The sequence below is a fragment of the Pipistrellus kuhlii genome, unplaced genomic scaffold, assembly GCF_014108245.1.
Source record: "Pipistrellus kuhlii isolate mPipKuh1 unplaced genomic scaffold, mPipKuh1.p scaffold_m20_p_1, whole genome shotgun sequence".
In the NCBI taxonomy this organism is placed as follows: domain Eukaryota; kingdom Metazoa; phylum Chordata; class Mammalia; order Chiroptera; family Vespertilionidae; genus Pipistrellus; species Pipistrellus kuhlii.
In genome coordinates this window covers 117,533,934-117,556,587 of record NW_023425404.1, presented here as the reverse complement: position 1 = coordinate 117,556,587, position 22,654 = coordinate 117,533,934, and the positions used below count along the sequence as shown (strand labels likewise).

The 22,654-nt window shown below is 42.1% G+C and overlaps 1 protein-coding gene across 2 annotated transcripts; it reads left to right on the top strand.

Annotated features, from left to right (window-relative positions):
• The first annotated feature begins 72 nt into the window (after positions 1-72).
• ANKRD16 (ankyrin repeat domain 16) lies at positions 73-16,383 on the top strand. 2 transcript variants are annotated; one of them, XM_045588485.1, is made up of 7 exons: positions 73-830; positions 2,890-3,110; positions 4,958-5,000; positions 9,789-9,897; positions 12,589-12,750; positions 14,156-14,234; positions 15,851-16,002. In XM_045588485.1, exons 1-7 carry the CDS (start codon positions 511-513, stop codon positions 15,862-15,864), a joined length of 948 nt encoding a protein of 315 aa, XP_045444441.1. In that variant the 5' UTR covers positions 73-510; the 3' UTR covers positions 15,865-16,002. The 2 variants fall into 2 exon arrangements, with proteins under 2 accessions (XP_045444441.1, XP_036316867.1); XM_036460974.2 differs by having other exon boundaries at positions 78-830; positions 15,926-16,383.
• The last annotated feature ends 6,271 nt before the right edge of the window (positions 16,384-22,654 follow it).

The window sequence follows — 22,654 nt, the reverse complement described above, 5'->3', positions numbered from 1 at the left end:
GGGCCCCGCCCCTCCGCACTTCCGCCGAGGTGAAAAGGCCAGCGGAAGCTTTGCCAGAGTTCCTCCGAGCTCCCCGCGCCTGAGGGGTGGCCGCAGGCTGGCTGCGGCCGGAGGGGCCGGGTGTAAGAGTGGCGGTGGGTGGGGATGCGCGAGGCCCCACCCCGGCTCCTTTACCCGTATCTTGTGGGCGCTGAGCTGCCCTTGGGGCCCCTCACCGGTGCGGGCACCGCACGGACCCCTCCCCTGGCAGCGGGCGCACCTCAGAGCCGGGCGCCCCGGCGCTGAGGGAGCACAGACTCCAGGAGGTTTGACAGCAGCTACCTAATGTTTTGCCCAAATGAAACCCGTGCGTCTTCGCCCGCACCGGAGCGCGCGTTGGGGAGGCGAGCTGTTTGCAGGGCCACTAACCACCCCGCGTAGGAAGCGCGGCTCTGCCCCCGGCGCGCGGTCTGGAGAGGGAGGCGCAGCGCAGGGCTGGGGTCTTGGATACTGAGCCTGGCCGCGGCGGCCATGGCGGCGCCCGGGGACGCGAGGCGGCTGTGCAGGCTGGTGCAGGAAGGTCGGCTGTGCGCCCTGCGGGAGGAGCTGCAGCGAGCGGGGCCCCCCAGCTGCCCCGGGCCGGCGGGAGACACCCTGCTGCACTGCGCTGCCCGCCACGGCCGGCGGGACATCCTGGCCTATCTGGCCGAGGGCTGGAACATGGACATCGAGGCCGCCAACCGAGACTACAAGCGGCCTCTACACGAAGCTGCCTCCATGGGTCACCGGGACTGTGTGCGATATCTGCTGGGCCGAGGAGCCGCGGTCGACTGCTTGAAGAAGGCTGACTGGTAGGTGGCAGGAGTTCCAGAACGACACCCCTTAGCTCCTTTTCTGCAGAATCATATATTCCCATGTACTTTTTCTGCCTCTGCAGTATAGCTTCTCATTAGAGCACACTGTTCCTACCCTTGGGAGTCAACTGTTTGGTCCAGACAGATGCTTCCCTTTATAAAGCAGAGAACAGTACAGAATACGATCAAACAGATAGAAGAATATCGATGAATTCCCCATGTAACATGAGCCCCAGGATACGAAATTCTTCTGGGGACTTATGGTAAATGATTACTTCACCAAAGGCATTGACTTAACTTTTTAAATTTTGAAGTAGCTATAGGGTCACAGAAGGTGACAAAGAAATGTTCAGGGAAGTCCCATGTACCCTTCCCCTAGGACATTAACATCTTACAAGTTACAATAACAGAACTAAGAAACTGACATTGCTACAATCAATAAACTTGCTCACATTTCATCAGGTTATACCTACACTTATATGTGTGTGATGCTCTCTGGATGTGATTTTATCACGTGTAGCTTTGCATAACCATCTCAACAGTCAACATACTCACCTTTACCATCACACAAACCAATTGCATTTTGTTAGACCAGCATTGTTTTCAGTACGCAGTTCTTGCTTACACAGGAGACGGCCACGTATAGTAAAGTATTGTGCATTTTGCCCACGGGGAGGGGAGTAGGCTTGGTGGTGTTTTGAGGGTTGCACTTAGCTGTGACTAAGCACAAGACTGCTTTTCTTGTGCTGCTGGTAAATTAATCTAAAGACAGTTCCAAGAGGCATAGACCTCATATACTCCTCAAAGCAATAATTCAGATAAGGAAGCAGCCAAAAACAAAGCACTAAAAAGGCAGGTTCATTTGATTATGTGTTTAGGAAGTGTATAATCACAGTGAGACATTTTTGCCCATTCTCTTTTTCTTTTCTTTTTTTCTTTCTGAAACACCTTACCTGCTTTTTCAATAATCCCGCCTTGCTCAAGATTCATTCCCTTCATGAGGTTCTTGAAAACTCCAGCCTTCATTTATCTGTTTGTTTTCCTCTTAATTTCTCATTCACTGTTATTTCTACATTACCCACCCCCCCCCCCAAAAAAAGAGTGTTGGTAATTTACTAATATAGCAATATTACAAGTTAATTCTTAGATGAGACTTTAGAGATCACCCAAGTATAGTGAGCTCCCACAATGTGCCAGACACAGGTTCTAACCTGGGAATGAGGAGGTAAACAAGATCTGCATTGCTTTTCAGAAATCCTAGCACTCTCGTTTTGTAGACAAAACAAAAAAACAAAACAAAAAAACTAATGAAAGTAAAATGGCTTACCCCAAATCATTCATGTGGCTGGAGAGGAAGACCAGAGCCACCTCTCTTGATATAGATATAATGTAGTTCACTCTCCTGTAGTTGTGGACACAAGTCAGTACAGAGACTTATTGTAATCACACTGTTTCATTTGCTCCATTAATGTATGTTTGTTTAAACTAGGTACAGTGTCAAATGCTCTTTTTAAATTCTTTTTTCAGCGCAATATAATTAACTAGAGGCTGGGTGCACGAATTCATGCACAGGTGGGGTCCAATCAACCCAGGGGTAGAGTTGTCAGGGAGCCCTAGTCGAACTCCCAATCCCAGTTGAGGGGACAATTTGCATATTACCCTTTTATTACATAAGATAGGATAAGTGGTTTCTCACTAAAGTAAGTGGGATAAGTCCAACAGAGTACCTTTTATGCAATATTCTTCAGGACAAACTTTATGATTTAGACTAATTCTGTCCCAATTCAGTGCCATACTAGAAACTAGCTCAGAAGCAGCTTTGCCTCCTTGGTATCCCCCTTTTGTAGGCATGCCTACATCACAATCGTTTTCCTCTTATTTCACCCAGAGTCCTCAGGGCAGGCAAAGTAGTTGAAAGTTTTCCTGCTTCCCAAATCCCTGAGTCCTCTAGGTTTTCCATCTCTACCAAGGATGTGTGTTTTTCTAAAGACCTGGCTGTACCCGTATAATGTCTCAGCTACCCTTCTATCTGACAGCTTGTCCTCTTTGGCCTTAGGACTCCTCTGATGATGGCTTGTAGAAGGAAGAATCTCGAGGTGATCCAGGACCTTGTAGAACATGGTGCAGATCCGCTTCTGAAGAACAAAGATGGCTGGAACAGTTTCCACATTGCCAGCCGAGAAGGTGACCCTGCAGTCCTTCAGTACTTGCTCACCATTTGCCCAGATGCCTGGAAGACAGAGAGCAAAATTAACAGAACTCCTCTGCACACGGCAGGTATGGCCCGGAGTTCTGCCTCCCCCAACACTGCAGAATGGCATCGAGTTGGGGGGTTTTGGATAATAGAGGTTGGTGAATAAGAGCAGCTGTGGGATATTTTGGCATATGCTTAGTTTCTAAAGCTAATGTCACGTGGTACTTAACATGCACTTCTTTCTTGTATTAGTTCATTTTTCATAAATATCAGTCTTAGTCTTCCCAGCTAGTTATATGGTTTTTTCCTCACTAAGTCTGTACTTTGGGCAAGGAGCTTAGTCTCTTGAGCTAGTTTCAACAGCAAGATAATGATGACAATGATGCCTATATCACAAGGTTGTTACAGAGTTGAAGGAGCCGGATGTAGGTAAACCCCTTAGCACAGTGTGTGACACAGGAGCACACAATAGGCTGTTGCTATTTTTATGATCATTTTCACATTGTTTTTATTATTAAAGACAGGAGGAAAAGAGACAGGGTTTTTGTTTGTTATTTGTTTTTATATTTTTTTTTATTGATTTCTGAAGTGTATAATCACAGTGAGATATTTTTGCCCATTCTCTTTTTTTTTCTTTCTGAAAAAGGAGGAGAGAGAGAGAAACATCAATGATAAGAGAGAATCATTGATCAGCTGCCTTCTGCATGTCTCGTGCTGGGGAGTGAGCCCTCAATCTGGGCATGTGCTATGACCAGGAATCAAACTGTGGCTTCGTGGTTCTTAGGTCAACACTCAACCACTGAGCCACACCAGCTGGGCAAGAAACAGTTTTTAAATATACTCAGCAATACCTACCATAACTCTACCCATTTAAATAAATATAGGTGCTTATAATTAAATATCTGAGTGTATTTGACTTATCTAGTGATAATGTCAAATATAAATTTATTATTTTGAGTAATTAGTCTTAATTTTGAATTATCTATAGATTATTTTAAGTTAGTAAAAAGCAAAGCTGCTGTGGTGTAAGATGAAATGGATATTAATGAGCTTGAGTCCACATCAAGAAATCTAGAAAATAATCTTTAGTCTTCTAGAGCACATGTGTCAAACACAAGGCCCTCGGGCCAAATCCGTCCCGCCAGGCCTTGCAATGTGGCCCGCACCGTGCTGTCATCACTGCACTCCGCTGCGTTTCCATCACAATGACAGTTTATGACTGTTCAGTAAACCATTCGGCCCTCGATTTAGGCTGGATTTTAGGTTTTGGCCCCTTCTCTGATTGAGTTCGACACCCCTACTCTAGAAAGTTCATTGAATTGGAATACAGAGCTTTTAATTCTCTAAAAATGAATACCTGTAACATGACATAGTTTAGGAAATATGCATACAATTGTTTTAGCCACAGCAGGCAGGTAAGAACCAAGCAATCTTTTTGCAAGAGGGAGCATAACGTTTCTCTTATCACCAATTGTTTGACTAGATCCCCTACTCTTTTGGAGAAATAGTACCCAGTCATTTACACAAAGTAGTGATGCACAGATAGTCAAAAAGCTTTATTATTGACCATAGTTATTTTTAATAGAAGAATTAAATTCCTGGTTATTTTGTCATGGATTACTCTTAAAATGTTTTACATTTCCTGGGCAAAAGCTGCCTGGCTCAATGTGAGGAGATAGCTAAGTTTAGGATTGAAAATTTTTCATAAAAGGGTTCATAAAGACAAGATAATCAGTTTTGGCTATGGGCCTATTTAGTAAAAACGTCATTCTTTACTAATTATCTAACTAGATTTTTATTAATGTACCTACCTTACTTGCCCCTTCCTGTAAGTCATAGCTAAAAAGATGGGACAGAAACCAGTGCCAGGAGGAAAGAAGCATTTTATATGTGCACCTAAAAACTCTAATTCTCGACTCTCTTCTCCCAGCAATGCATGGCTGCTTAGAGGCAGTAAAGGTGCTTCTTCAGAGGTAAGAACAAAAGAGATTGAGGAAGACATTTGCTAATCATGACAGTTAATGTCGATGCTACTTAAAGAGCTCAAGCAAATTGTTCAAGAGCAGCTAAAGTATCCAAAGAGAAAAGAGAAAAGGATATAAGCAGATAATTTAAAGAACATAAAACAAAAATAGCTAACAAATTTGAGAGAAAGCCATTTATTTGTCTGTTCATTCAACAAGTATTCATCTGTTTATTCAGTACCTGTTATGAATTGTACCAGATGCAGGGATTACAATTTTGTTATTTAAACATGTTATTTAAACTATGACCTGAAGGAGGCTGAGAGAGGGAGGCAGGGGGCATTCCAGTCAGAGGAAGCAGTACTCAGGGATGCTTATCCCGGGAAAACCATAGTGCATGTAAGAAACTAAAGGAAGCTCAGTATGTGTTGAAGCCTATAGTGAGGGGGGAGAGGAAGAGCAGGTTTCAATCAGGTGGGACATTATAGACTATGGGAAGGATTTTAGGTTTTATTTTAAGCATCTAAGATGCCATTGAAGGGATTTAAGCAGGGTGAATAGAGTAAGAAATTGTCATTTTTCAAAGATCCTCTAGTTGCAAAATAGCAAATGAAATGGAGGAGGAGCAAGATTGGGTGCTTCGAAAGCTGTTGGGAGGCTATTGTAGTTAAACAGGAAAGAAATTGTAGCTGGACTAAGAAGCTAACAGTAGGATGAAAGAAAAGATTTGGAGATACTTCAGTAGATCTAGGTGAATGTTTCAATAAAAGGACTTGGAAAAAAGGAAAAGTCAAGGATGACTTTCAGGTTTCTCACTTAAGCAGCTGGTGCTGGTGTCATTTACTGAGGTAAAGAGCAGTAGAAGGAGAGCAGGTTTTGTGTGAAAAGATGATAGGTTCACTTTGGGACATGTTGAGTTGCATATGCCTGTGAGACATCCAAGCAAAGATGTCAAGGGAGCAGTTAGAGACACAGATATGAAGCCCAAAAAACAGGTATGGGCTGAGATACAAATCTGAGCAACAAAGAGATAATAATTGAATTTTTAAGAATGGAAGAGATTATCTAAGTAGACAATGCATAGTAAGAAGAGAGGAGAGGGAGAGATCCAAGATGGCTGCGCCCAGGTGAACACCTAGCCGCAGCCGCACACAACAATTTCAATAAAATACAACTAAAATATAAAACGGACATTGCCCAGAACTACAGGAAGGTTGACTGACTGGAAATTCTACAGCGAGAAGCAAGGAGAAAACCAGAAGGAGGCGCGAAGGAGCTAGAAAAGCCCAAGGTACGGAGACGCGGAGAGGACGGAGCCGGAGAGGAGGGAGGCCGAGTGCCTGGCGGGCGTTCCCGAGCGGAAAGGAGAGAAAAGCTCCGACTGTGCTGGGCCCCCAACTGCTCTGAACCCCAGTTCTGGGCCAGACCCCGGGGACTCAGGCTCATCCATAGGGAGCCGGGCTGTAAGGCGGAACCCCGGGGAGAGGCGAAAGGAGGTCCCGGAGGCGCGCACATTGCGCGCAGAGAAGGGACGGTCGGCTGTGCCTCGGGATTGCCCTGACGGGAAGGAGACCTGGGCTCCAGACTGCTCTGAACGCCACCTCCAACTCCACTTCCAACTGAACTGAACCCCAATACCGGGCTCATTGTGGGAGAGCATAGACTGTTTGGCAGCAGGCGAAAATCGAGGGCACCTTTCTCTCAGAGGCGCCGGCAGCGAGCACTGAAGGACCCGCATAGGGCGGGGCTGACGGAAGCCAAAGCTGCAGGCTCCACCCTGAAACCCCGTCCCATCTGTAACTGCGAAATGCGACAACAAAATAGATCACAAACGAAAGAAATGGAGGACAAAAAGCGTCTGGATATAGAGTTCAAATCTACGCTTATAAGGTTTTTCAAGAATTTCCTAGAAAAGATGGATAAGGCCTATGAGGATATGAAAAGAGATCAACTAGAATTAATAAGGAGTCAACAAGAAATGATAAGGGATCAACAAGAAATAAAGAATACATTGTCTGAAATAAAAAATATTTTACTGAGTCCTAAAAACAGAAGGGAAGATCGCAAGAATCAAGTCAAAGATTTGGAACATAAAGAGCCAGAAGACACTCCTCCACAGAAGCTAGAAGGCAAGAGAATCCAGAAAATTGAAGATAATGTAAGAAACCTCTGGGACAACTTCAAGCGAACCAACATCAGAATTATGGGGGTCCCAGAAGATGAGAGAGAGCAAGATATCAAAAACATACTGAAAGAAATAGTGACAGAAAACTTCCCCTACCTGGTGAAAGAATTAGACTTACAAGTCCAGGAAGCGCACAGAACTCCAAACAAAAGGAATCCAAAGAGGACCACACCGAGACACATCATTATTAAAATTCCAAGAGCAAAAGACAAAGAGAGAATATTAAAAGAAGCAAGAGCAAAGAAGGTAGTAACCTACAAAGGAGCACCTATACGATTGTCAGCTGACTTCTCAACAGAAACCATGCAGGCCAGAAGGGAATGGCAAGAAATATTCAAGGTGATGAATAGCAAGAACCTACAGCCAAAAATAATCTACCCAGCAAAGCTATCACTCAGAATCGAAGGCCAGATAAAGAGCTTCACTAATAAAAAAAAGCTAAAGGAGTTCATCACTACCAAACCAGAATTATATGAATTGCTGAAGGGGGTTCTTTCAGAAGAGAAAGTAAACAAAGATAAAAATTATGAACAACAAATACATAACTATCAACAAGTGAATCTAAAAACCAAGGAAATTAAAAAAATCTGATGAACAATATTAACTGGTGAATATAATAGAATCAGAGGTATGGAAGGGGAGTGAACTGACGATTCTTGGGGAAAAGGGGAGAGGGGGGCGTGGGAAGAGACTGAACAAAAACTGTGCACTTATGGATGAGGACAATGGGGAGAGGGGAAAGGGCAGAGGGCGGGGTGGGAACCTGGTGGAGGAGAGCAATGGTGGGGGGGGGAGAAGGAACATTTGTAATAATATGAACAATAAAAACTTATTTAAAAAAAAAAAAAAAAAAAAAAAAAAGAGAGGAGAGCTTAATGCAGTGCCCTGAAAGCATTGCTTATGTTAGGGCTTGCCTACTGCAAATTGGAACATACTTGATTATCAGCAAATTTATAAATATCCATTCATTGAACAAACATTTTTGGAAGCACCTCCTGTGTGTTAGGTGCTGGGTGGTAAGCAAAACAAATGCAGTCCTTTTCCTAACAACCTACAGGCTGATATGGAAGCCAAGTATAGGAAATCAAATAAATACCATAAAATTATAAATTGTAATACAGGTAGCTCTGTTTTCTGAAAGTTTGCATTATCCCAATTCACCTATATATAAGACCTACATTAGTACCTTTTTTCACTAATCAAAAGAATCTGAAAAGGATTTTCACTTTTACAAGAAAAGCTGTTATTATAGCAATGCAGGTATTTCATAAAAGTGAATTAGGACATGTAATGCAAACTTTCAGAAAGGTGAAGATACTTATTGCTTTATTCCATTTTGCTTACAAAAAGTTTTGTAGGAATGCTCTACTTTCAGCTAGCGGGGGAAACTTGTAACGCTAAGAGAAAAAGTATACAATGGCATGTAGAAGCAAAGGTACTGTTGATGCAAGAGAAAAGATAGGCCTCTGTGAAGTCACAGAGCTGTGATTTGAAGAATGCAATGGAGTTTGCCAAGTGAAGTGGAGAAATAATTTCTAAGTAGAGGAGATCAGCAAGTGCAAAGGCATCAAAGAGTTGGGCAAATGAAAGAACAGGAAAAAGGCAGAACCATGAAGAAGGTAGGATAGAAAAGAAAGACAAGTAGGATCGTGAAGAAGGTAGGAACAGAAGATGATCAGACTACTAGGAGATGAGACTGAGAAGATAGCACAGGAAGTTGAGGGTAGGAACACAAAAAGGGAGATGTGATGGAGAAAATGATAGGACAAGAAGGTAGGACCAAGGAGACAGTGGGGCAGGTAAGATAGGATGGTGAAGAAGGTAGGACTGAGAAGAAGATAGGACAGGTTGGACCATGGATAAGATGGAACATAAGAAGATAGGACAGGCGGGAGGTGAAACTAAGAAGATGATAGGGCAGGTAGGACGAGGAAATAAACAGGACCTAGAAGAAGAACAACCGTGAAGAAGGTAGATTACAGTAAGCACAGAGCAGTGGGTATGTGGGCAAGAGAAACCTGGAGAGGTAAGTTTGTGGGGCATTATCTTGACCACTAGAGGTCAGGCTGAAGTTCCAAATTTTGTGCTTTGTTTTTGTGACATACTAGTTAAAGGTTTATAACAGGAGCAGTCATACCCAAATTGCATGGTGAAAAGATTATTCTGATAGCTCTGATAATGAATTAGCAAAAGCAGAAGCCAAGGTGAGAAAAACAGGAAGCTATTGTCTATTGATTTTGGTCCTAATGGGTAAAAGCAGCAAAAGAGAGAAAGATACAATTAAGATATTTTGAATGCAGAATTGAGAGGTAATAGATTAAGTTTGAGGGCTAAGGGTTGATGTCAGGCTCCTGGCATGAGAAATTGGGGAAATTGTAGTCCATGATATGGAATGACAGAAGTTTAGAGGAGGAACAGATTCACTGGGGGAAACAGACGTACTGTTGAAAAGCTAAGTTCTAATATTGAGATGGGGAAAAGAGAGAGTGCTGCAGATTTTCACAGATCATTTGTAGGGCATGTCATCTACTACAGGTGATGAAGAGTCAACTGTCCATTGGGTCTGAAGCAGTGGCTCTTCTCAATTCTGTTATTTTGGGTTTGGGCTCTAGGTGTCAGTATGAACCAGACTGCAGAGACAAGTGTGGCCTCACACCCTTTATGGATGCAATTCAGTGTGGGCACATCAACATAGCCAGGCTGCTCCTCGAAAAACATAAGGTACAACAATGATTTGGTATTTTCTATGAGTTTTAGGTTATGGGATAAATAGAGATCATAGTTATTCAGTTCCTGGGTTCAAATTCCAGCACTGCCATTGTCCCCCTGTGGAACCCCTTAATCTCTTTTTTTTTTTTTTTTTTTAGAAAGTAAATTATTTTATTTTATTTTTTTAATATTTTATCTATTTTTTTACAGAGAGGAAGAGAGAGGGATAGAGAGTTAGAAACATCGATGAGAGAGAGTCACCAATCAGTTGCCTCTTGCACACCCCCTACTGGGAATGTGCCCGCAACCAAGGTACATGCCCTTGACCAGAATCGAACCTGGGACCCCTCAGTCCACTGAGCCAAACCAGTTTCGGCCCCCTTAACCTCTTTAAGCATCAGTATTTCCATCTGTAAAATGGTGACGAATTTTAATTCTTCAGAGGGTCACTCTAAGGATTAAATAATATAATATACATAAAGCAGTTAGCAAAAGACGATTTTTTAAATTTTAATTGATTTTAGCGAAAGAGGAAGAGAGAGAGAAAAACATTGATGTGTTGTTCCACTTATTTATGTACTCACTAGAGGCCCAGTGCATGAAATTCGTGCACTGGGCAGGGGATCTCTCAGCCAGGCCTATGCCCTCTCACAGTCTGGGACCCTTCAGGGATGTCCGGTATTCGGATATTTCTCTCGCAGTCCAGGACCCCTCACTCCTTACCGCCTGCCTGCTCACTGCTCTTTACTGTTGCTGCAGAGGCGGGAGAGGCTCCCGACACTGCCACTGTGCTCGCCAACCATAAACCCGGCTTCTGGCTGAGCGGTGCTCCCCCTGTGGGAGCACACTGACCATCAGAAGGCAACTCCTGCATTGAGTGTCTGCCCCATGGTGGTCAGTGTGCATCATAGCAACTAGTGGTTCTGGTTGTTCTACTTAGACTTTTATTGTATAGGCTAGAGGCCCAGTGCATGAAATTTGTGCACAGGGGTGGGGGGGGTCAGCCTGGCCTGCACCCTCTCCAATCCGGGACCCCTCAGGGGATGTCTGACTGCCTCTCACAATCCTGGATCACTGGCTCCTAACTCCTTGCCTGCCTGCCTGATCACCCCTAACTTCTCCCCTACTGGCTTGATTTGCCCTAACTGCCTCTGCCTCACCCCACACCAGGGACACAGGATTCCCTCCTGCCGGTTGCAGGCACCCAGGACCCAGTCTTCCCTCCCTCTGGCCAGCTGCAGGCACCCAAGACCAGGGCTAGCTTTGCCCGGGCTGGCCACAGCCGAAGGGGATAGTGGCAGGCAGCTTTGCCTGTGCCGTAGCCACAGGTACCTAGGACCACAGGGTGGGCAGCTTGTCCCTCTCCTGGGCCACAGACACAACCGCGCACCCGGGACTGCGGGGCAGGTGGCTTGTCCCTTTCCAGGGCAGCAGGCACAGCCACTGGCACCCAAGACTGTGGAGCAGGTGGCTTGTCTCTCTCCTGGGCCACAGGCGCATCCTCTGACACCTGGGACCACAGGGCAGGTGGCTTGTTCCTCTCCTGGGCCACAGTCTGACTGGTCCCCATTCCTCTCTCCTCAGTGTTGAGTGTCTGAGCTGTTACAGCATGAGGGCATGGCAATCATTTGCATATTAGCTCTTTATTATCCTATATGGTAAAAGGCTAATATGCAAATTAACCAAACAGCAGAATGGCCAGTCACTATGACATGCACTGAACATGGGGGTGGGGCAGATACTCAACACAGTGTGCTCCCACAGGGGGAGCACCACTCAGCCAGAAGCCCAGCTCAAAGTTAGCTAGCGCAGCGGCAGTGGTGGGAGCCTCTCCTGCCTCTGTGGCAGCGCTAAGGATATCCGACTGCCAGCTTAGGCCCACTTCCTGTGGGGAGTGGACCAAGCCGTGAGTCAGACATTCTCTGAGGGCTCCCAGACTGTGAGAGGGTGCAGGCTGGGCTGAGGAACCCCTCGAGTGCACTAATTTCATGCACCAGGCCTCTAGTATAGGGTAGGATTGGTTGATTCTTGTATATGCCCTGACTGAGGATTAAACCCACAACCTTGCTGAAACCAGTTTGGCTCAATGGATAGAGCGTCGGCTTGGGGACTGAAGGGTCCCAGGTTCGATTCCTGTCAAGGGCATGTATAATACCTTGGTTGTGGGCATATCCCCAGTAGGGGGTGTGCAGGAGGCAGCTGATCAATGACTCTCTCTCATCGATATTTCTAACTCTCTATCTCTCTCCCTTCCTCTCTGTGAAAAAAATCAATAAAATATATTTTTTTAAAAACTGCTGATTTAAAAAACAAAACAAACAAACAAACAAAAAAACACAACCTTGGCATATCAGGATGATGCTCTAACCAACTGAGCTACTCAGCCATGGCAGCAAAGTAACAGTAGCTGTTTTATGGTAATAAAAACAAGCCCCACTGAGTGCACTTTTGGCACACTTTAGATCATTGAATCTTAAACATTTTGTTTGTTTATAGAGTCCTTTAAGAATCTGACAAAAGCGCAACAATAAAGATTAAAATAATAATAACCACAAAAATAAATAAATAATCTGACAAAAGCTATTTAATATAGGCCCAGAAAAATGTACATAGGCAACAAATTTTAGCTAAAATGTCAGAAGGTCCATGAACCCAGGTTTCTCTGCTGCTTATTTTTGTTCCCGTCTCTCCCTAACCTACTAGGCTTGCATTGGTGCTGAGGATTCCCTGGGTGCCCAGGCTATACACAGAGCAGCAGTCACCGGGCAGAATGAAGCCATCCGATTCTTGGTCTCTGAACTTGGCATTGATGTAGATGTGAAAGCAACATCAACCCACCTTACAGCACTTCATTACGCAGCTAAGGTTTGTTTCTTTTCATGAGGTTGGCCCTGCTTCCTCAGGCTTCCCTCTACTGATAAATAGCTCCACTGTCCTATTGCTTTGGCTCCATCTCTGGAAGAAAAAAAGTTGCTCATGATATGCTCCTAAAATGTTAAAGGGCAGCCCTGCATCCCTTTAAATAAAAACCTAACTGTATTTGTTGTTAGGTAAAAACTGAACACCCTTTATTCCATTCAGTGACTGGATTTTATGTTTCATCCCGCCTTTTTTTCGTCTTCAAGAATGATGTTTTTTAAAGCCATAAAAATCCATTATATTAAATTCCTAGCCCTCTCTCCTAATGGGAGATTTCAGAAATTAAAATTTTTTAACTGAAAGAAGGGAATTGTATTTACTGGCCTCTCTAAAGTATAAAATATTTTAAGGCATGCAAAAATTTTTCACTACAGCCTGGCTTGTGTTGCTCAATGGTTGAGCAACGATCCATGAACCAAGAGATCCCTGGTTCGATTCCTGCAACACGTGCCCGGGTTGCAGGCTCCTCAGTGGGATGGTGCAGGAGGCAGCCAATAGATGTTTCTCTCTCATCAGTGTTTCCATCTCTCTATCCCTCTCCCTTCTCTCTCTAAAAAATCAGTTTTAAAAATATTTTTTAGCCGAAACCGGTTTGGCTCAGTGGTAGAGCGTCGGTCTACGGACTGAAAGGTCCCAGGTTCGATTCCGGTCAAGGGCATGTACCTTGGTTGCGGGCACATCCCCAGTAGGGGGTGTGCAAGAGGCAGCTGGTCGATGTTTCTCTCTCATCGACGTTTCTAGCTCTCTATCCCTCTCCCTTCCTCTCTGTAAAAAATCAATAAAATATATATTTAAAAAATATATATTTTTTTTAAAAGAAATCTCACTTAATAAAAATCTTATTTTAAAAAGTTTTCCTCCTGTTTTAAATAATAGGAGTATTTGCTTATTATATTTAATATGGTTGAACTAACTGGCTAGATAGAAAGTGTATAAATGAATGATAATGCCAGCTATGATATAAGTCCCATCCAGGAGAGGTGACCATCTTTTCTAATTTATCTCTGCCTTAAAGATTTTACCAAAGAGTATATGTACTTGGGAGAATTTGGAATTGTGTGTTCTGTATAAATCACAATACTAATGCTCATTACAGTGAAGGAAACCCAAATGTATTAGTCGGTAATTTGGCCTCCAAAGTTAACCATCTATTTTCTAATAACTGATTATCACCAAAATCTATCTTTAATGATTTGTAGTGGAGTTTGAGAGTTATGTAATGATTTTTCCTTTAGATACAAAAATATAGTTTTAGCAATTGAGTATTTTAGAAAAATGACCTAATAAATACATTCATGTTTATGTTTAAAGGTGCTTGTCACAGTGATAATGAGTTTATTTCATTCCTCAGGAAGGACATGTGAGTACAGTTCAGATGCTCATTTCCTTGGGTGCTGACATCAACTCTAAAGATGAAAGAAATCGATCAGGTACAGTTTCTTTGTGCTTTGGAAATTATTATTCAGTGGAATATAAACAATATAAACAATTCATGCACTTTTTTATTGTTGTTATTAATCCTCACCTGAAGATATTTTCTCCATTGGTTTTCAGAGATTGTGGAAGAAAGGGGAAGAGATAGAGAGAGAAATCGATTGGTTGCCTGCCCTGACCCTGGCTGGAATCAAGCCTGCAATTGAGGTACATGCCCTTGACCAAAATTGAACCTAAGACACTTCAGCCCTTGGGCTGACAATCTATCCACTGAGCAAACTGGCTAGGGCTAGATGACTTTTAAAAATATTGCTTTTAATATTATTCCTCTACTACCTCAGCAACTTTTTTTTTTATTACATCTCCAAATAGAACTGTTGCTGTTACCATGGCAATGATGATTACTACTACTCATTATTACTGCTGTTATTGTTGTTTTTATCATTTTATTTTATTTTATTTTATTTTATATATTTTATTGATTTTTTACAGAGAGGAAGAGAGAGGGATAGAGAGCTAGAAACATCGATGAGAGAGAATCATCGATCAGCTGCCTCTTGCACTCCCCCTACTGGGCATGTGCCCGCAACCAAGGTACATGCCCTTGACCGGAATCGAACCCAGGACCTTTCAGTCCGCAGGCTGATGCTCTATCCACTGAGTCAAACCGGTTCCGGCTGTTTTTATCATTTTAAACTACAACAGTATATGTGACATAAAAACACTTAATATTGTCACAATACTACCAGTTATTCAGGTAGATGCTTCATAGGTCATCTCTCTTTTAAGTGTATTTAAAGACTACAATCATTACAGTTTTCTCAGTTTAGAGCTCAGAAGGATATTTTCAGAGCTAATTTTTTTCTTTTTTTTTTTAAATATATTTTATTGATTTTTTACAGAGGGAAAGGGAGAGAGATAGAGAGTTAAAAACATCAATGAGAGAAAGTCATCGATCAACTGCCTCTTGCACACCCCCTACTGGGCATGTGCCCGCAACCAAGGTACATGCCCTTGACCGGAATCGAACCCAGGACCTTTCAGTCCTCAGGACAACGCTCTATCCACTGAGCCAAACCGGTTTCGGCAGAGCTAATTCTTTAAATTCATACTTTAGAATAAACCTCAATTAACATTCTCTGTGCCAATGGCAATCTTTCAGGAGTTTAGTGGAGGTTTCATGATATTTCAAAGACTCAAAGAAAACTATTCACTTTCAGCCACAGAGGATGGTCCCCAAGTCCAGGGACACAGACTTTCTCTTAAAGACCAGAGCAGGAGCTAGGATTCCTTCAGCTCTCTTTTTTTTTCTTTTTTTTCTTTTTTTGTCATATCATTCTCAATCCATGGTGATACTTTTACCAAGAGAGTTCACAAAACTTTGAAAAATTTTCTGTATCATTTAAAGTCTCTTTTTTTTTTTTTCCATAAACTTGCTTTGTTGCTTTAGTCAAATCTCTTAAATCCTCTCCAGTTGGTCTTGTTATTTTTAAGTCTTTCTATCCCAATCAGCTTAAAAGGAAAAATGTTTTAATCTACTATGGGCTAAGTCACACAGAGGGACTGTGGAAATATAAACCTTTACAGTTGAAAGAATCAATATTTTCATTAGGAGCAACCTACTAGCCAGGTCTGTATTGCTTTGGGTATCATGCACTAAGTTTGTGTGACTTCTCTCTCTGCTTAGCCCTACACCTGGCCTGCGCGGGTCAGCACCTGGCCTGCATCGAGTTTCTTCTGAAGTCTGGGCTGAGGGATTCTCCAGACATCACGGGTACCATGGCTCAGCAGCTCACACGGAACACAGACATCCTTCAGTGCTTCAGCCACAGCATGACGGCATGAGGGATTCTAAAAGGCAGTAAAACCATGGTAACTTATATCCTGCTGCTTAAGTCATCACCGGGTTCAGTGAAATCTGCAGATAGTTGCTGCCCTCTGCCTTCCCTCCCCTGCACTCCACCGCTTCTGAGATTCCCAGAGGATGTGGACGCTGGCTTCCTAGATGGAGGGATGGGCACATTAAAAATCTCTCCCATGCCGAAACCGGTTTGGCTCGGTGGATAGAGCATCAGTCTGCAGACTGAAAGGTCCCGGGTTTGATTTCGGTGGGGGACATGTACATTGGATGCGGGCACATCCGCTGTAGGGGGCAGGTGGTTGATGTTTCTCTCTCATCGATGTTTTTAGCTTCTAGCTCTCTATCCCTCTCCCTTCCTCTCAGTAAAAAATCAATAAAATATATTTTTTAAAAAATAAAAATAAATAAATAAATAAAAATCTCTCCTTACCTGCATTTCATTTTGTGGCCTTCAAATGTATTTAGATGATGTTTGTGAGGTCAGTGTGTGGACACAAGCATGTAACATGCAGGAATATAATATAGTATACCATATTTTCCGGCATATAAGACGACCCCCTAATTTTACAGTTAAAACATAGGTTTAGGCCTATATTCGCTGAATAAGACTACCCCCCACTTCAAAGAAAAGACTTACTTTGCCGTCAAGATCTGCAGGTAATTTTTGTGCAATTTTGGTCTTTTGCCCCCGATTTTCAGTTGACTTTTTTTCGTTTCAAAAGTCGTCTTATACGCCAGAAAATGCGGGTGTGTGTGTGTGTGTGTGTGTGTGTGTGTGTGTGTGTGTGTACAAGCGGCCCGGTGCACGAAATTGGTGCACTGTTGGAGGGACGGTGTCCCTTAGCCCAGCCTGCACCCTCTCCAAACTGGGAGCCCTTGGGGGATGTCTGACTGCCAGTTTAGGCCTGATCCCAGGCCCACAGGATGGGGCCTAAACCAGAAGTCAAACATCCCTATCACAATTTGGGACTGCTGTCTCCTAACAACTTGCCTGCCATGATTGACAGCTAGCTGCTCCCCTGCTGGCCCGATAACTCCTAACTACCCTCCCCTGCTGGCCCGATCACCCCCAACTGCCCTCCCCTGCTGGCCATCCTGTGACAACATGGGGACGGCCATCTTGTGATGCAAGGGTGTGAGGGTCAATTTGCATATTGCCTCTTTATTATATAGGATTTGTACATATATATGAAATGGTTTTTTTAATTTTTTATTGATTTTTTTACAGAGAGGAAGAGAGAGGGATAGAGAGTTAGAAACATAGATGAGAGAGAAACATTGATCAGCTGCCTCCTGCACACTTCCTACTGGTGATGTGCCCCCCAATCAAGGTACATGCCCTTGACCAGAATCGAACCTGGGACTTTCCAGTCCGCAGGCCGACACTCTGTCCACTGAGCCAAACCGGTTAGGGCTATATGAAATGTTTTATAGTAAATATATGGTAAGGCAGTAATAATATTAAAAATATAGCAAATTACTAATCATTTGAGCCATCAATAATTGTCTTATTTACTCTCTTTCATAGGCATTTTCTTAGTTGTCACATGGTTTAATTTGGTTTTGTAGCCAGAGAGAAGTGTTTACAATCTGTTTTATTTACACAGACATTTTCAAGGAATTTATGAAAATATTTCTATATTCTAAGCATTGCTAGTTAAGCTATGCTATGGTCTTGATGTTATTTTTTTTATTATTAAACAAGTTCTGTATTGACTCTCTTTAGGTAATCAATACACCTAAAAAAAAAAAATGAACCTAGGATAATTTAAAAACTTTTCTGTTACCTCAGTTGAGGAAGGGGTTTGTTGTCAAAGCCTGCAGGTCACATTTTCTGTTGCATGCCTTCTGCCATCGAGGCCTGTGATTGTGAAGGAATGAACACTTTTTATACCTTTTAAGAAATTTGTAGCAATTTAAACATGTTGAAGATAGGATGAGCCTTCAGGCATTTGGATTCTCTTCTTTTTATTTATTTATTTATTTATTTATTTATTTATTTATTTATTTATTTTTGGTATCATTTTCTCTGAATTGAAGAAGATAGCAATTAGTCTAAGTCAATCTGTTGAAAGATTGAATGCATCCATCACAAGCAATAAATAGCCGAAACCGGTTTGGCCAGTGGATAGAGCATTGGTCTGCAGACTAAAAGGTTCCAGGTTCGATTCCAGTCAAGGGCATGTACATTGGTTGCGGGCACATCCCCAGTGGGGGCTGTGCGGGAGGCGGCTGGTTGATGTTCCTCTCTTATCGATGTTTCTGGCTCTCTATCCTCCTTTCTCTCTGTAAAAAAAAATAAATAAATAAAAAGTCACCTCAGTGAGGCCCTCCCAGGCCATCCAATCTAAAATTTTGTTCTCTCCTTCAGCATTTTATATCTCCTTTACTCAGTTTTGTTTTTTTTTTTCCTCCTTTGCATTTACCACTATCAAGTATACCATACATTTTGAGTTATTTTGTTTCTTGTCTATCTCCTCACTAGAATGTTAGCTTCTTGGGCAAGGTTTTTGTCTCTTGTTTATTTACTAAATCTGTGGGCACATCGCAGAGCCTGGTACATAGTAAGGTATGGAATTATTATATGGTCAAAAAGTGAATGCTAACAATTCACATTTTTGGAAGACTTACTATATCCTAGATACTGTGCTGAGCACCTTACTTAGATGGTTTCATTTCATCCCTTGGTTCTTGCATGATATAGCCACTCCTAATTATTATTCCACCCCACGCATTCTTTCTCACACCAACTTCTTTATTTTTTATTTATTTATTTATTTATTTTTTGTACACAAAACAAAGAGTTTATTTCTGTATTTATTATTAATTAATTATATTATTTTCCGTTCAAGAAAAGATTAGCCAATGGTATTGAACAGGGCTGAGGTCAAGGAAAATGCATGCTGAAATTAATTCTATCACCAGTAGCAGGTTCCTTCACACCAACTTCTTTAAAGAAGTTCCCCTCGGTTTCATCAACTCATAGGCACTGCTCAACCTGCTGCAGTCCAGCTTCCTAGCTGCTATTCTGTGCAAGTTTTTCTCAGGTTACCAGTGACTTTCCAGTTGCCAAATTAAGTAATATAGTTTTAGCTCTCATGTTATTGATCCATCCAGCTTAACTATCCATTACTCTCACCTTCTGGAAACTTATTCTTTCACCTGTGGTAGCACTCTCCTGGGATTTTCTTTCTGACTTTTCCTTTATGGTTTCCATCAGGAATCCCTCTTTTAAGGCCTGCCCTGTAAATGCTAGTGTGCCCGTTTCTGTCTCCAACTTGGTCTTGTCTTTATTGTACACATGCTTCCAGAACCAATGCCTCTTTTAGGGCCTGCAAATGCTAGTGTGCCCATTTCTAGCTCTAACTCAGTGTTGTCCTTATTCTGCCCTTGCTTCCAGCCAGAACCATCTCATCCATTCTCATTTCACCTGCACCCAAATAATGACACTCCATTCTCTAACCTGCGGGGCAGGGGGGTGTGTGTGTGAATATATATATATATATATATATATATATATATATATATATATATATATATATATATATTTTTGCATAGACATTCTAAAGCTATCCTACACTTTATTCAAAACTTAGCTTTCCCCTCAACCTGCTAAGATGTGTGCCTGTATTTTCTGCCTAACTTGATGACACTGCAGATCACCAGTCACCCACATGAGAAACCAGGAATCTGACTCTTACTCCAGCAGAAAGCCCCGCTCCGTCTATTCTGCTCCTGCCCTGTTAAGACTCCCTGGTTCAAGCCCTCAGACTTGTCCAGACCACACTCACAGTAGCCTCCTAACTGTTCCTCCTGCTGCAGTCTTGTTCTCTTCAAATCCGTCCTCCACACAGCCCTGAGCTTCCACTCACATGACCCAGGGCATTGACTGCTGCCGGTGGTTCACCCAGCCTCACCAGGATTTGGTGCCTTAACCAAGCACCACTTCCTCAGTTTTGATCCTGAAAGAGCACCTGATCCACTGTGACTGTCTATTCCTGGGATTGATCAGACAGAGGTCCTAGGAAGAGATACAAATTGGTAAGAACTATAAACATTTGAAAATAGCCAGAACTTGACATATTAATTACCAAAAAAATTATATAATAAAGTATTTACAAGACAAAAATATAAAAAGGATTACAAAGTGGAAAAGAAATTATGAAACTAGGACCAAAAAAAAGGTGTATGAAGGGAGAGTCAGGCACTAAATTCAACATAACCATGGCATTGCTAGAATTCACCAGCAGGTGGCAGACCAAAGAAATGTCCCTTTTATTCTCCCAGATGTGTTTTGCTTTTTGTTTTGTTTTAAACAGAAAGTTTATTTGAACAATAAGACACTTGAAGATTAAACTATCTAGGATTTATTTTTTAGAGTAATTTATCCCTACTTAATGACAGATTGCCCTACAAGTAACAGCTGCGTGCAAAAATTTTATAAAATTGTCCTTGGTTTTACAATGACAAATGAAAAACATTGAAATTCTCCAATCAAACAAGGTATGCAAGAATTTTTATGTTGTTCTTTTTTTGTTAAACAAAGCAAAATGACTTACTGGAAATAAAGATAAGAGCTGAGTGAACATGCCTCTAATGGAGAAAGGGGGTGTTTTCAGAGAACCCGTATTTTTCCCCATCCCATCTCCTTTTGATACAGAGCAAAATATACCATTGGCCACTTAGTTTAAAAAAAAAAAAAAAAAAGCATATGTTTGTGCACACAAATCAGTTAATATATGTACAATAAAGAAATAAAGAAATGGGGAAAGGGGAAATGAAAGAATAGAGAAAACTATACTATAGTAGTCAGATGTGTTGAAACCCAATTGCAGTTTTTTAATTGAGAATGTCTTCTTGGTCTTTAGATTTCTTAAAATTGCTTTCCTGAGCCAGCAAGGGTGTGGAGGGGGGTCAAGAGACAATTAGACTAATTGGATTATTTTGTTAAGAAAACACAAGGTATAAGTAAGGGCTGGCCTCTGACCTTAGCTGAACAGGAAGGATTTGCTAGTAGTGTGTGACAAAGGTCTGTCATAAAGCATTTACAACATTCCTGACAAGGACAAATTCACTATATAATGTGGAGAGGCCTAGGCATTCCCAAGAAAAACACTGGGGAATAATTATATTATAGGCCATCCAAGTTCTGCCACTATGTCTTATCTGGCCTGTATCAGCTAATCTATTGTTGCTTCTTCCCAGGATCGCAGACTCAGTGCATACTCAAGGCCTAGAGGCATACCCAGGGCACTTGAAATAAGAGAAACAAAGGTTGCAGTGCTAATTGTCTCGTGCAGGGTTTTATTGCTCCAGAGACCTTCAGGGAGTGGAGGAGAAGCCCCAGAGCTTAGCTATCAGTGTAGGCCCAGGCTGGCAAACTGTGGCTGGGGAGCCACATGCGGCTCTTTGATCCCTTGAGTGTGGCTCTTCCACAAAATCTCACAGCCTGGGCGAGTCTATTTTGAAGAAGTGGCATTAGAAGAAGTTTAAGTTTAAAAATTTTGGCTCTCAAAAGAAACTTCAATTGTAGTACGTAATACTGTTGATATTTGGCTCTGTTGACTATTGAGTTTGCCGACCACTGGTGTAGACCAACCATGTCAAACTCAAAGGCTAACATGGCCAAATAAACAAGGTTTAAGTTTATGTGGGCCACAAAAAAACAAAAGCTTCAATTTTCATAGAAATGTAGACTTATTTCAAGGGACATGCTGAATCCAAAGGACTGAAATATATTAGTCGTTAACATAAAATAATAGAACATTTTAATAAAAATTAATATTTTTTCCTGAACATTAACTTACAGAAACTGAATAACTGCACAAATTAATAAGTGTAACACGGGAGCATTATCTCAATTCATTGAGGTTCTGCTTCCCGGCATATGTCGACAGTTTGGCTCAAATAAACTCACTAAAATTCTTTCTTTCTTTCTTTTTTTAATATATTTTATTGATTTTTTACAGAGAGGAAGGGAGAGAGATAGAGAGCTAGAAACGTCAAGAGAGAAACATCGACCAGCTGCCTCTTGCACACCCCCTACAGGAGATGTGCCCACAACCAACATACATGCCCCTGACTGGAATCGAACCTGGGACCTTTCAGTCCGCAGACCAACGCTATTTTTTTTAAAAAGAATTTTAGTGAGGCCGAAACCGGTTTGGCTCAGTGGATAGAGTGTCAGCCTGCGGACTGAAAGGTCCCTGGTTCAATTCGGTCAAGAGCATGTGCCTTGGTTGCGGGCACATCCCCGGTGGGGGGTGTGCAAGAGGCAGCTGATCAATGATTCTCTCTCATCGATGTTTCTGACTCTCTATCCCTCTCTCTTCCACGCTATAAAAGATCAATAAAATATGTTTTTTTTAAAAAGAAAGAATTAAAATTGCCAAATTAAGAAAAAAAATATTTTTAAAAAATTTAAAAAAAGATAAATAAGCGTAACACAACTAAACCTATTTTTCTTGTTCTCTGAAAGTGAAATATTTCCTGTTGCGCATACCAAACAAGTCAGTCCAAAACTAACTATGTAGTAATCGGCTGCTAACATTCACT

Excerpts from the sequence above, each read along its gene's own strand:
- ANKRD16 (XM_036460974.2), top strand. The coding sequence starts at position 511 with ATGGCGGCGCCCGGGGACGCGAGGCGGCTGTGCAGGCTGGTGCAGGAA. Across the intron at positions 831-2,889 it reads TGCTTGAAGAAGGCTGACTG|GACTCCTCTGATGATGGCTT; the intron begins GTAGGTGGCAGG and ends CTTTGGCCTTAG. Across the intron at positions 14,235-15,925 it reads AGATGAAAGAAATCGATCAG|CCCTACACCTGGCCTGCGCG; the intron begins GTACAGTTTCTT and ends CTCTCTGCTTAG.